The 14,842-nt window shown below is 44.2% G+C and overlaps 1 protein-coding gene across 2 annotated transcripts in view; it reads right to left on the minus strand.

The window, feature by feature from the left end:
• Window positions 1-712: 712 nt before the first annotated feature.
• Window positions 713-14,842, minus strand: part of ALG1 (ALG1 chitobiosyldiphosphodolichol beta-mannosyltransferase) — a 233,498-nt gene continuing 219,368 nt past the window's right edge. The window contains exon 13 of one of the 2 annotated variants that reach the window (XM_078662966.1): window positions 713-3,356. In XM_078662966.1, the coding sequence (XP_078519092.1) occupies window positions 3,225-3,356 (132 nt within the window). In that variant the 3' untranslated portion in view covers window positions 713-3,224. The remainder of the gene's footprint in view (window positions 3,357-14,842) is intronic. The other variant, XM_078662967.1, reaches the window with a different exon arrangement.

Below are 14,842 nucleotides of genomic sequence, written 5' to 3' on the forward strand. Positions count from 1 at the left end.
TCTTTGGGTGAAGTTGAGGAGGCATTAAGAAAAGGTGTTCCCCTCAAGGCACCAGGCCCTGATGCTGTACCATTGGATCTTTTTAAACATAATGTTGATGTATAGGCGCCATTGCTCCTTAATGTCTTTAAGGCAATTATTGTTGGGCATATCCCGTCATCCTGGAAAGAGGCAGTAGTTGTGCCAATTTTTTAAAAAGGTGAAAAAAGCGATCCTTGCTGTTACAGGCCAATTTCTTTAATAGACGCCTCCTGCAAGTTAATGGGGAGAGTAATTTTGACCCGTCTGGAGACATGGGCAGATTCCTGTGGCCTTATTGTGGACTCACAGTATGGGTTTAGAAAGGGTAGGGGGACAACGAAGTAATGTCTCAATTTAGCCCTGATCATGGGTAAGTACATGAAGGCCAGGGGTGTTTCTATGCACCTGGCCTTCATGGACTTATCCAGTGCCTTCGATACTGTGTGCAGGGAGAAATTGTGGTTGTTAATGGAGGCTATGGGGTTTGAGGAACCCTTAGTCACCCTGCTGCGCAGATTACATGCTGCTACTTCAGTGGCCATCAGATATGGCCCTGGGGGCGAAAAGACAAGGCCCATCCCATCAACCGAAGGTGTCCGTCCGGGCTGTATTTTGGCTACCTTTTTGTTTTTAGTTTATCCAAATGGATTAGAAATATTTTTATTGGAAAAATGTTCAGACTTCCCTAAAATAAACGTCAAACAAATACCTTTATTGTCCTACGCTGACGATACAGTGTTAATGACCTTAACTGCAAACAGTATGCAAACATGTTTGAATGCTTTCAATGAATTTATGCTGGATTTAGACCTTAAGGTCAATTTCACAAAATCTTTCACAATGGTCTGCGGTCCAAGCGGAACAAAAACTCGTAGGTTTGTTGTAGATAATTTGATCATTGAAAAGGTCCCAAATTTTAACTACTTGGGAAATCTTTTTAACAAAACTCTGAGCTGGGACCCGTTAATAACGTCACGAGTACAAAATACCAAAAGATCAATAGAGACCCTCTTTCGTTTTGCAAGTAAATTAGGCCAAAAACCTATTGCTGAATTGAAGATATTGTATAAATCTAAATGCTTGCCTGTCGCGACCTATGGAGCGGGGGTATGGGGATACCATAAATGCGCCCAACTACAAGTTATGGAGAACAAGTTTTTAAAACGTCTTTTATCAGCTCCGATTAGTTCTCCAAGCATTTTTTGTCATAATGAGTTGGGTTTAGAATTTGTGAGCGATATTATCCATGTGTCCCCATTGCTCCTATGGGGAAAAATCTGGTCCTTGGAGGATTTGCAGCTTTCAAAAGAAATCCTAAAAGATTGTGTAAATTTGGATCATGCCATGCAGATCCCATGGTTGTGTTATGTGAAGGAAACTTTTTACAAAATTGGCCTCGGAAACTTTTATAATAACCCAGATTCTATGAAATTAGATACAAAGATGGTAATTAAGAATGCTTACCGTAATAATTTGGGTTCGTCAAAAAATGATGAACTACCATTACACCAGGCAGGTAAACTACAGCACCAATTTTATCCATCATTAACTATACACACACAATGGCGTTTTTATCTGACAAGATTTCGATTAAATACACTGCACTTTCTAGTTGCCTTCCCGGAGCAAGGAGGTTGGTGTGAGAGGCTACCTCCATGCCCATGTGATAATGAAGCCCAACAATGCACTTTGTACTCTTTTGCACTCTCTATAAGACTCCAAGAGACCGATTTATTAAACCCATTCTAAGGGAAATCAGACCTTGTAATTTTAAAGAAGGTTTTGAGCATTTAAGATCATTACACACTGCTGCTATATGTAGCGCTATGCTTAGCTTCATTAGACTGGCACTTTTAATTAGGAATCGTTATTGATAACATGATTCTTGTTTTGACACCTTGTGTTTTAAATTGAAAGAAATTGAAAATCATGAAATGTATAATTTATATGAATATATTTTTTGTTTATCTGTTCTTTGCTTTGCAGCTATCTTGCAAAAACCAAGTGGGTTGGCGTGAGAGGTTAACACACTGATATATAGGATGCTGTAGTTTGACAATCTATAGTAAATTTTATTTCGGTCTCTTTAGTTGACAGAATATGCAAATATGCAACTAAAAGTTTGTAAAATTAGGTTGGATAGTGTGAGAGGCTAACCAACTTATATATGTGATATTGTAACTTAAAAATGCACAGTGCACATTATACATGTTAGATTGTGTTTTTTAGATGTTTTATTGAACTCTGTTTTTATAGAATATAATGTTTACTGATAATGTGCTTATCACTTTCTGTATGCTGTGCATCTGAACCTTTTTGATATATCATTTGTCAATTTGTATGTTCCAAATGTATACTTTTATGATTCTTTTCGAATGGAATAAGGTTTTATGATGATGATGATGGTTGCAGCAATCTTAATGCCTTATATGAATTAAGTGTGGAGTTATCATGTTATTGTGCGAAGAATGGAAAAGACATACCATTTAATGACTCAAAAGCTTACTCCAGTGAGAAGACTTTAATTTAAGGACCATTTTGATAAAAACTTCAATGTCTGGTGTCTTGCATATGTAAACACTAGAAAGTCTTTGATTACAATTTCATGTTGGCTATTTCTTGAAACAATTCACTTTGTCCGTAATTATTACATTAGTCTTTCATATAATTTCAACCAGGAGTGAATACGTCTTGTGCTAGGACCAACCATAATATACAACAAAAAGCAAATATAAAAATAGAAGAACTTTTGTTAGATATGTTGCAATACATAGACATTAGTTTTTAAGTACAACAGCATACAACATTACATGATTGTATTAATATTCTTTTTGTATGAGCTGACCAGTATAAGGAAACAATTCATAATTGCATTAAATAGTTTGATGCAATCTAGCAAACTTGTTCAGGTTGCATTTTCTCGATTACTGTTCCAGACGCATTGTCTATAAACACAATAAGAAAATAAATTTGTATCTGAAATGACAACGAGAGCAGTGCAAGTTTACAAAACAAAGTTCTAGTCTCCAAAGGTCCAGTAAATAATTTTAAGAAGTAACGTTTATATTTATTCTCCTCTGCGAAGGTGTTCCCAGTGCAGTTCAAAATGACAGAAATACAGCACATGTTGCTGCTCCTGGTGTAACACAGAAGACTGTTATCATTCCTTGCATTGCACAATCATATCAACCGTCTCAAGTAATTTAGTTGTTCCTTAGCAAGGGAAGCACAGTCTGATCCCAGCTCTCCTCCCACCGCAGTTGTTTGGCTTCTCGTAAGTTCTTCCTGAACTTGATCATTTTGCTCGAAGAGCTCGGAAAACCAGTAAAGATCATCTGACATCGAAAACAGAGAAACCATTTAGAGATGCATAGATATAATAATTCAGTTCAAGGCTACTTTCATCTCAAATAAACTGTACAACAAAAGCGTCTAGAATGGATTCATTTTTAAGAAGACCCTTAAATGCAATCATTATACATGAACAGAAGGGTTGTATTTTACAAGACTTACGACTTCCCACACAGAAAGTCACCGGAGCTAGTGTAAAACTAAAGACAACACTCAGCACTGTAATAAACATTACACATCCAGGTATTCCAACTGACAAACGTACACTAGTTTGGTCTATTACAGAGTGTGGTACTTGCAAATGTATTAGGGCCACGTAGCCTAAATTTAGCAGAACCAAGCAAAGTGTTTCAAATTCCACGAGTGAAAGGGTAAGGAACTCCTCAAACTTGACCAGTCTACTAGCTTACTCAGTCCATAGGGTCTCTACAGTACAATAGCCATCATGAATTCACAAATCAGTTTCTGATTTTGGTTTCATTTTCATGGAAATAAATAAGTACTAAATCTCTACACTTGAATTTGATAGGGTAGTAATTCATTACTCATTGTGCGGGGATTTGCCAAACAAATCTAGGATCCTAAACAGCTCAATTGAAACGGTACTAGCTTTAATTTCTCCTCAATAACTTTTTTTTACCTCTCCAATTAGGTGATTTAGATAACTAATTCTGTTCTGCTGCCCATAATTACTTCTCCATTTTGTTAATCTTTTCAATACAAACTTTAAAATATTAACTTAGGAGTAAACCACTTCCACTTATCATATTCATGGTTGACAAGTAGAGATGACTAGGGTGCTGCTTTATTTAACATCCTGTGCATTAGGGATCTCAACAGATAGCTGGAGAGGCACTAGAAACTCAGCAGCTGCCAACAGGTAACTCTTGGACATGGAGCCCAGCTTAATACATAATTCCAAGGATCTGAAACTTAGCCGTGCTGCCTTCTGCATTGTACAGGTGTTAGCACTGCTAAGTGGTAGACCCTAGAAGTGGCAGCCACCCTGACCGATTCCAAAGTTCCATGCTCAAACCACTTACAATCTGATTGACAGAATGAAGCCAGTAACATAATCAATATACATGCAGCAAAGTTCCTGCGGAAGCAGACCCTGAAGATGTGTGCCCTACTGTGTGTAAGCTGGGAAGAAGCAGGGTTCCTCAAGTGTGAGACTGCAAATGTTGCGTATATGAACATAAATATATATGAAGAACGTGTCTGATGTGGCAACTACTGTAAAGGTTTTTCTATTAGTAGCTTGATATGATTTTTATTGTTAAAACTCAGCTGTCTTTATAGAAGAAGTTGTTGGAGACCCCCGATACGTGAGCTCATTGTATTCAATCTTGTTCACTGGTTCGTTTGAAGCCTGAGGTACATCAATTTCAGGAATAGCTTCACCAACATTTGTTTACATTTTTCTGTTTATGAGATATATTATTTCACAGCCTTTGATTATCTCATTTTCTGAAAATATATAACGTAAAATCTTTGCAGAGTACTAATTATCAGACCAAGTAAGAGCGACAGCGCTTAGTCTCATCACTGTCCAAGGTCTGTAATATCAAATGAAGGGTATACCGGCCAAAGGCTTTGGAACAATTATTCCTTGTGTAAGATTACAGGTGGCTATGCTATCAAGTAGCCTACAAGCCGATAAATTGGATTTATTTCCAGCTCATGTTCTAAAATTACTGGTTACAATAACATCAAATATCGAATGCCATTAAATTGTTAGTTTTCCTGACCATTAGAAAGGAACTTGTGTGACAGCCGTGGGATGCAATAAGCTACCAAATTGAATGTGTTTCCAGTTATTGATGTTAAATATTAGAATCTCTAACCAATGAAAGTGATCACAGCTTTTACTACCAATTGTGAGTGGATCGTGATCATTTTGGGCCATATTCTGCCACATTTCTTTGGCCCCCTTACTTGGTGGAGCAGGTTAAATTGGATGTGATTAAATGATCGATGATCATGGCACAAATAATAATATAGGATAATAATAAGACAGGAATCTTAAACTGACTTTCTCCTATGAGGCAGCAGTTTAATTACTGCATAATTGCGTAATTGCGTAATTACTGCTGCCATTAAAGAGGCCACCCTTAATTTCTTGATTGTTTAAATCATTTTGTCACGCTCTTCAGGCTTCTTTAAAAAGCCAGCGTGAACTTTCTTTAAATTTACAGGATGAAATAATGTTTTCCTTCTAAAACTAATCTTAGGTTCCTCACTAAGAATGTTGTTAAGAGTAAAATAAGGTGGGGGCGCTAGGTGGCGCATGGGTGGAATGGCCGCCATGGAGTGAGGCTCCCACAGACCGACTGAGAAAATTCGGCATTTATTCGCCTATCCACTCACACTTAGAACTTAAAAGTGTGGAATGTTATCCTGAACTCCGGGCACTGCTGCGGGGCTTGAAAATTGCCTAGAGCAGGCGATCTGAGCGGCTGCAGAGAGGGTGAGGTGTGCACCGGGAGAAACGCTGGCTGCCCTTGAAACGGACTGGCGGAGTGACTGGCTACGCGAGCCCCAGGCTCACCACGAGGCAGCTGGGCCGTGAAGTGGCCGTGCGGAGAAGCCCTGGGGTATGGAGAGGTGACTGCGGGGCCTTTGTGTACGCCCGAGACGGAGCTGACAAGCGGCTTGTGTAGCGCGGTAAGGAGGGAATCTGCCGCGTTGCACCGATAATGTACTGACCTGGGGGCTCGTAGGTGAGAATGCCTGGCTGGCGGAGGAGTTTTGTGGCCACCTTGGGGACGAGAAACGTGGACCTTGCGCCTAGTGAGTTCACGGCCCGAGGGAGGGCATCCTGCTGTGGGCGCCGCCCGCTGCTATCGCGGATTGTCTTCACGGCCGCCCCCGGAGGCGGTTCAGTGCCAATACAGGCCCCTGGCTGCAGCCTTCCTCGAGATAGATCGGCGCAGTAGGGGGGGGGGGGCAGGAGGGAAGAGGCTGTATGCAGTAATCCAGCAGAGACCGGCATCCATTGAATGGTGATCTGTGGTGCACTGATTTGAAGGGCTGCCTGCCGACACGGGGGCTAGAAGCTGTTAGACTGACAATAAGTGGAGAGGAAAGTCCTAACGACAGCCCTACTGCCGCTATTGCACGGAGCGCTGGAGAGGGGCATGTGTGGACAGTAAAATCAGTGGTACAACCACTGTCAGAAGAGGACACGGACGATTCAGAGGAAGAGGACGCTGTAGACTAGGATTGGAGTGCTGGAGTACTGGTTGGGAGGAGACGGGATTAGGAAGGATAGCGGGAGATTAAGTTAACAGGAGGGGCTGAGAGCGATGGAAAGTACAGAAGTATCGGACTGGGCTTACTCAGATGAGTCGAACAAGTGGAATGCAAGGTTGTGTAATGCTCAATTGATCTATCGAGTCACAAGTTACTTTAAGTTTATAACAACTAAAAAATAAGGCGTCACTTAATGCTTTTAGCACAGGCTGCCGTGTTCCTGATAAATGTTGTTAAACTGCTACTAATACTGGCACTTTTTCGCAGGAATGGATCTCAATTGTTAAATGACACTACGGATAAAATAGCAGCCGGCCTCCGGGTTGTAGGCAAATGCTGTGTAAACTGCACGGATGTCAATAAAGCCTTACAAAAAAAAAATCAGTGGTACAAGGCCTGGGAGGCGACATGGCCCATAATATCCCCTAGTGGTTTGGCGAGGTAGGCGCTTTGCAGGCGGTACACACGTGGGACTGAGTTCGAACTTGAAGGGGGAATTTAATTTGTGGCGCTTGGTCCTGCACCCCCACCAGAGGACTGAGAGCTGGAGTGGGGGCTGGAGACTGGCCTTCGAGGAGGGAAGTCTTGTGCTCTGGCCTGTTGCCGTTATTGCAAGAAGCATTGGAGTGAGGAAAGAGGCTGGATGGTGCGACCAATACCACACAATGCAGAGGGCGACATTGTCTATACTCTTCACTAAGGAGGCAGTACAGTGTCACTTCAACATACAACTGGGGTAACCACGGACAGCAGCCTGCATTCGCCCCAACTACAGTAGCCTATCTGATTTGCAGTGGCTGGGCCTCTACGGGAGGGCTGGGAGAATAACTGTGACTGATAGTATATGCTTATATCATGGCTGATTTCTGAAGGCTGTGCCGTGGTGGACTATAGCAGGCAGTGTGGTTGGGCTAATTAACTTCGTAAGAGTAACAGTGAAGAGGGAGAAGGAGCCTGCCAGCGTCGGGTGCTGGAGCTACAACGGGGAGACCGGACACCCGCCAACCGCGCCTAACGTTTGACAACTCTAAAAACAAAAACGCCAAGCAGCAAAATGTGGAGGGGGACCCTGGAGCCAGAGCCCCTCAGCAGGATTCCTAACAGGGACCTGGGGATGATCTCAAGTCGCTTCTAAGTGAAGTCCGACAAGGCTTCGCAACTATGGCTGAGAAGATTGACACAGTCCCCACACGGATGGACGCCATTGTCCGCACAATAGAAGGCCACGAAGAATGACTCAAAGAGGCGGAGCAATGCGTGTCAGATGTGGAGGACTCTACCGTTAAATTGAAAAAAGCAACGGCGGAAAATGGACAAGTTGCTCAAGGGTATTGCGGTAAAGAGTGAGGATATTGAGGCCCGCAGCCGGAGGAATAACATACGAATTTTAGGGGTGCCAGAAAGCACAAATACTGGGAAAATGGAGGAGTATGTGGAGCGGTTGTTACAAGCAGTAGTGGGTACAGAATTTCTCTCCTCCCAGTTTGTGGTCAAACGTGCGCATCGAACCTTGGGGCCGCAGCCCTCTCCTGGCAATACTCCTAGACCTATTATTGCTCGCCTGATGAACTACAGAGACAGAGAGGTTGCCTTACGTGTTGCCCGGGAGAAAAAACAATTGACATATGATGGCATACCTATTACCATGTACCCTAATTTCATGCTCCACGTGCAAGAAGAGCGACGTAAGTTTTTGGGAGTTAAACAAAAACTCAGACAAGCTCAAATCGACTAAGCGCTGCTATATCCGGCTCGCCTTCGAATTACTCATCAGGGGTCGCAAAAATTCTTCACTAACCCGCAACAGGTGGAGGACTATCTAAAGCATCTCAAGAGACCGAAGATAGTGCAACCGGACCCAGAGGACTCTCCAAGATCGCAGTCACCAGAGGAAGAATAGATGTTGAAGTGTGCGGTTCTCTTGCGCTATGGGACTGCACTTTGGAAGTGATGGACACGATTGATGCATCTATTCCTAAGGAAAGTATGGGATAGGATGGTTGTATGATTAAACAACTACCTCTGAAATCACGGGTGCCTAAACCACGAAGGCTAAACAACGACCAAATTCTAACCACTAAGTTATTGAACCACGACTTAACTGAACCACAAATTTAATTCTTTTGACGTTTAAACCGAATCTACCCATATTTTTAAACTGGTGTAAATGAAAACCTGCTATCTTTTCTTTTTTTTAAATACTAATATTTACACTTAGACGTTTTTCTCAGATTGTATTGTCATTATTCTACATTGCTACTATCTGTTAATCTCCAGTCTTGTATTTAAGTAAAATATTGCTGGTTTTTACGTTTTATTCAGCTAAATCTCGTTTTACTTTGCGAACTGGGCCACTTTGTTTTAGGATGTTGTCATCAAACAGGAAAATACTCTTATAGCTACAGAAATAATGGCAGAAAATAGAGTAGAATGGTGGAAAATAAATTAATGAAACCTCGCTTTAAGGGCGATCGTAGTGATGAAAAACCCCCTGCTAGAATCGGATAAAGAAAGGAAGTGCCGGGTGGTCTGTTCTTGAAATGATTATATATATTCCAGTAGCTGCTTGATACTTTTTTAGCACTGATTAATCTTCACAACTAGAATGCTAACTTAATTTGCGGCATAACCAATGTAAAATTAAACCAAATCCATTATTTAAATCGATTTTTTAAAAACACGTCAGCACAAAAACCATCTTAAAACAATCCTACACTGCCATATATTGGCCTCACAAGATAAATGAAAACGTATTAAATTTTTGTTTGTGTTTGTAGTCGTTGTTAAGGCTACTCGTTTAATGTAGGAGTTGTTGAGGTGGTCGTGGTTCAGTTGCAGGTCGTTGTTTACGAGTCGTTGTTAAGGCCACTCGTTGTTAAAAATTCGTTGTTCAGGCTGTTTCCCGGATAGGACATTACGCACGTATGCATTGAGGTCATTGTAATGTTGACATTTTGTGGGGTGGGAGGAAGTGATACGCTGTCGGTCACCCTCGAGTCGAACCTTGGCACCGCAGCGAATGAGTGGTGTGTGGTCCGACAAGAGGTGCTTCGTGTGTCACCTAGGCGTATTCCCCAACTGGGTGAGCCCCAAATTCAATGCTAAGCGGTTAATGTTTTCTGAACGTTCCCATGTGGAAGTACGGGGAGATGAGTTAGGCCCGGCTGGCCTGCTTGGTAAGATGGAGGTTATCGGGGAGGGAGGGGGGCAGCAAAATACTGTGATGCTTCAGTGGGAGGTGGGAGGATGGGTGGACAGTTCGATATTCACAGTGGGACAAAGACACAATTTTCTTTTCTCTGAGACACATGGTCACGTATGCAGAAATTGACAGGCAGTTCCTTCCATAACATGGAGCAGAGGGGAATCACTTGACTCGATGGCACAGTAGGATAGTAACACCCTTAGGGTGATCTCATGGAATGTTCGGGGCCTTGGGGATTCGAGGAAGAGGCAACAGGTACTGTCCTATTTGGATAGACAGCAAATACAGGTGGCACTTCTACAAGAAACACATATAGCACCGAGCGCCACTGTTGTCTTTGCAAGCCGATGGGCGAGTTGCCGCTTCTTTTCATCCTACTCCTCCTATGCCCGGGGTAAGGCCATACTATTCAGTAGGCACACAAAATTTGAGAAGATGGGTGTTCTAGAGGACCCACAGGGGAGATACGTCATATTGTGGGGACGCCTGGGTAGAGACACGGTTACAATAGTGAACTGTTATGGGCCCAATACGGATTGCCCGGAATTTTTTACGAATCTCTGGGGTAAAATTTTGTTGGCGGGCTCAACTCACATAATCTGGGGAGTGTGACTTCAATGTGGCGCTACATCCGCAGGCAGATAGATCTAATGCAGGGCTTCAGCATTGCACAAGGGCACAGGAGGTGCTGCAGGGAATCCTAGTGGAAGGTGGGTTGGTGGACAGTTGGAGGCACATGCATCCCCTACAGCATGAAGGCACACACTTTACATCCTATAGAGGAACCTGGGCGCGCATAGATTATTGTTTGCTAACTAGGGGGTTATGCCCGACTGTTACGAGTGCTGTACATCTGGCTCTGACATTCTCTGACCACTGCCCAGTTAGGGTCTCCCTTTCATTCCCAGGATATGGTAGGCCTAGGCCGAGCTGGCGATTACAACCTACGGCCCTTCTGGATCTGGTATTCCGCGCAGAACTGGGGGAGGAATTCAAAGACTTCTTCGTCCGCAATAAAGGATCTGTTGATAGTGTGGAGGTAATATGGGAAGCGTTCAAGGTTACGGTCCGCGGGTATCGCATGTCTAAGAGTTTTGGGGTGCTGAGAGATTTGCAGAATACACTGCGTAAATTAGATCGTGACTTGAAAGGAATGGAGAGACACATGGTGAGGGGGGAGGAAGGGCAATACTAAAGGATTTTCGCACAACGTTTACTGAATATGAGGATGCTGCGCATAGAGAGGTGAAATTTCGGGGCAAGTATTGGACAGCGCGTAGATATGGGGAGGGTGAGAGACCAGGAAAGGTACTGGCTGCGCTGACGCGGACCCCTAGGTGTAGCGCGCATGTTATAGAAATACAGGAGTTGGAGGGACCGTTGCATCGAGACTCAGAGTATTCTAGAGGCATTTACTGCACATTACTCCGCGTGGTACACATCCCAAAGACGAGGTATCGTGGATCTGGAGGAATCCATGAGAGAGGTGGCGCTTGGTTGTCTCGGGGACACCTAGCGGAAATTTTTAAGCATCCCATTCGAACTTGACAAAATAAGGGAAGCGAAATGCAACTCCAGAATGGGAAAGCGCCGGGGTCAGACAGCCTTCCGGCGGAATTCTATAAGGGTTTTATCGACGTCATGGCTCCGGTGCTGAAGGAGGTGTATGAGGAATCGTTGGAAGTGGGTACGCTACCGCCCTCAATGAGAGAAGCGATAGTCACGTCCCTGCTGAAACCTGGAAAGCCGCCGGAGTCTTGCAACTCTTATAGGCCGCTGTCCCTAATGAAATGCGATACGAAAATCTTAGCGAAGGTATTAGCCAATAGACTGTCCCTGTTACTTGACAAACTTGTATTGCCTGATCAATCGGGGTTTGTGCCTGGTAGAGCCACATCACGCAACCTCAGGACCCTCTGCTCACTTATTCAAAATGTTGCGCCCGACTTCCTGCTCGCCGCGGTCTTTTTAGATGCCACTTAGGCGTTTGACTCGGTGGAGTGGGACTATTTGTTTGGGGTGATGCGGCGAATGGGCTTCCCTCAAGAGTTCATGTCTTGGATTGAGTTACTGTACTATCTCCCTACGGCAAGGGTGTTAATAAATGGCTACCTATCCCAACCACTCGTGATCTCTAGGGGCACACGACAAGGGTGCCCGCTGTCACTGCTTCTTTTTGCCCTCGCGGTGGAGCCCTTGGCTTGTGGACTAAGACAATTACATCAGGATAAGGCGTTTCGTTGTTGTTTGCGGCCAATATTGGTATCGTTGTATGCTGATGATATTACACTTTATGTCAGAGATCCACAACAAAATATTAATCCCATTCTGCGCGACTTTGTGAGATTTGGTTATTTGTCTGGTATAGGCATCAATTGGGGGAAATCCCAGGTCTTCCCGCTTACACCAGCAGTATACAAATTCCCGTTAGACTTCCCAATAGAGTGGTGCGAGACGGAATTGCGGTATCTAGGTATACAAATAACTGCAGATCGGGAGGAAACACTGCGGGCAAATTACAGCACGGCCATAACACGCTTAGCTGCGAATGTAACACCCTGGATTTCATTGCCTCTTTCGCTAGCCGGTAGGGCCTCCCTGATAAAAATGGTTGTTCTTCCTCAGTTCATTTACTTGTTCCTTAATATTCCCTATGCCCCGGGTTTTTTTTTTTGTTTAAAAACACTGCGCACCGAACTATTCAGGCTACTATGGGGAGGGGAACAGTCGAGGCTTAAGTGGTCAATATTGACGAAGCCATATGAGCAGGGAGGCTTCGATATCCCTGATTTTGAATTATACTATTTGAGTGCGCAGGCACACTACGCATACTATTGGGTAAAACCCCCTCGCTATATGCCACAAATAGCCGTGGCAGATTGGTTGGCTGAACCGATACCGCTAACTGGTGTGATACAAGGCCACGTTCGTACGCGAGTGGCATCACCTACCACTGTCTCGTGTACTGTGGCTGCATGGCATCAGGTCAGGGAGGTGCTTGAATTGCCTGTTCTATACTTGTCGCGGCTTCTGCTCTCGTATCATACGGATCGCTCACTTCTACAGGAGCAGGGATTTCAGGGACTCTGTAAGCGTGCCAGGGTCACTACCTGGGGAGATCTCTTTCATGATGGAAAGTTCAGGTCGCTGGAGCACTTTCTTCAGGGACTGACGACAACGCCTCTAGATATCTTTATCTATGTACGTCTTAGACAAGGAATGCGTTCTATACACCCCGACTTCCCCCACGAACCGGCAAATCTCCTCCCGCTCCACCAGATGCTAGAGTCTACCGATGGGAAGCATCTGGTATCAGGGTTATATAAACGCATCCAAGAGAATAGACCAGGACTGCACGGTGGATTCTGAGAGCACTGGGGGGAGGAGTTGGGACGAGAGATTACAGATGTACAATGGCAGTATTGTTGCAGGCAAACAGCACAAATCTCGGCTAGTAGTCGCTTGCGTATTATACATTACAAGTATTTGCATAATTATATTATGCGCCGGCGAAGAAACTTAGGTTTCGGTTGGCTGCCACGGATAGATGCGACAGATGTCGGCAACCAGGGGCGGGATTTCTTCACCTGGCATGGGAGTGCCAGGCTGTGCGAGATTTCTGGGAGCAGGTGCTGTTAGCGCTGGATGGTATAACAGGTGTTAGTCTGGAGAGAGATCCGTTGCTCACCTTATTGGGACATACGGCGCAGACTGCTGCTTCACACAGGAAATTTGTTGCGTAATTGCTTCTTCTGGCTAAGCGTAGAGTGGCATGTAGATGGGGCAGGGGCAGAGCTCCAAAGTTCAAGGAGTGGATGGCTGACCTACTCTATTGCCAGGAACAATATACCACATACTACCACTCACCTCTAAGCCCAAAGACATATGGGGGCCCCTTCAGAAATATATCTTATCACATGGGGACACGGAACCGAATGGCGATTCTTCCACTAACATGTAAAAAGACCTGTTGTACCACCTGAACAGACTATGTGCCTTAGAGGATGTGTACCAATTCATTTGCCACTGCTTTGAATGTATTGCTGTACCTATATGTTGATTGCTCTATGATTTGTGTATCACACTGCCAAGGACTGCTAAATGAATAATATTAAGTTTCGTGACCATAGGACGGACGGTTTTATGATATGATGTGTTGCTTCACTGTGACAATGATTAATGGTTATTCATTGTGAGATGTACTCTTGAAAATACAAATAAGGTTTAAAAAAAAAAAAAGAGTAAAATAAGGTGACGCCGGAGCCATTTCTTGAGGGATGGATTTGGTCCTGACCATTGCCTTCCTGTTTTGAGATTGAGCCCGGCACATAGATCCCTGTCACGCAGCCCCCCCTCCCCCCGCCCCCCCCGGGCCCGCCTTGTCTGGTTAGTACCAAAGTACTCAACTATTGAGACTGGGATCATATCCTGCAAGAAGCCCACCAGGCTGGCAACCCATTTCACAGGGTATTAAAATCATATGATAAGGTCAAGGCACAACTTTGCAGGTTTTTCATTACTATAAAACAGTTTTCTTCTCACAGTTCAGTTATCGCATTGCAACTCTAAAACAGTTTTCTTTAATACAACTGAGGCTGCAGGGGAATGGGTGATTGAGCAGTGGGCCCCGAGGATGCATTTGGTGCTGAGATTGGAGGGTGGGGGGGGCGGGGGCGGGGGGGGCGGGGGGTTAATACCCATTTGCATCTGGGCCCTCTGGGAAGAGAAGATGTGCTGCCGAGGGTCTGAAGTGGACTCACTCTGAACTAGGAGACCAGAAACTGAGGTCCGAGCATCCTGGCTCCCACATATTGGGTACATTGCAATAACAGCACCCCCAGACATTAGCTCTGAATTTATCAGCAGGTTCAAAGGACAGGGCCTAGAGTCTTCCTGACTCTTCTTTTCTGTATTTCTGTCAGCACCAAAGTCTCCTATAACTGTGTTGGGATGGCGCAGGTGTACATTTTTGAACTTTCTCTTAAGCTATGTTCCGGTTTAGTGGGGTAC

Source organism: Lissotriton helveticus, chromosome 10 (genome assembly GCF_964261635.1).
Source record: "Lissotriton helveticus chromosome 10, aLisHel1.1, whole genome shotgun sequence".
Taxonomy (NCBI): Eukaryota; Metazoa; Chordata; class Amphibia; order Caudata; family Salamandridae; genus Lissotriton; species Lissotriton helveticus.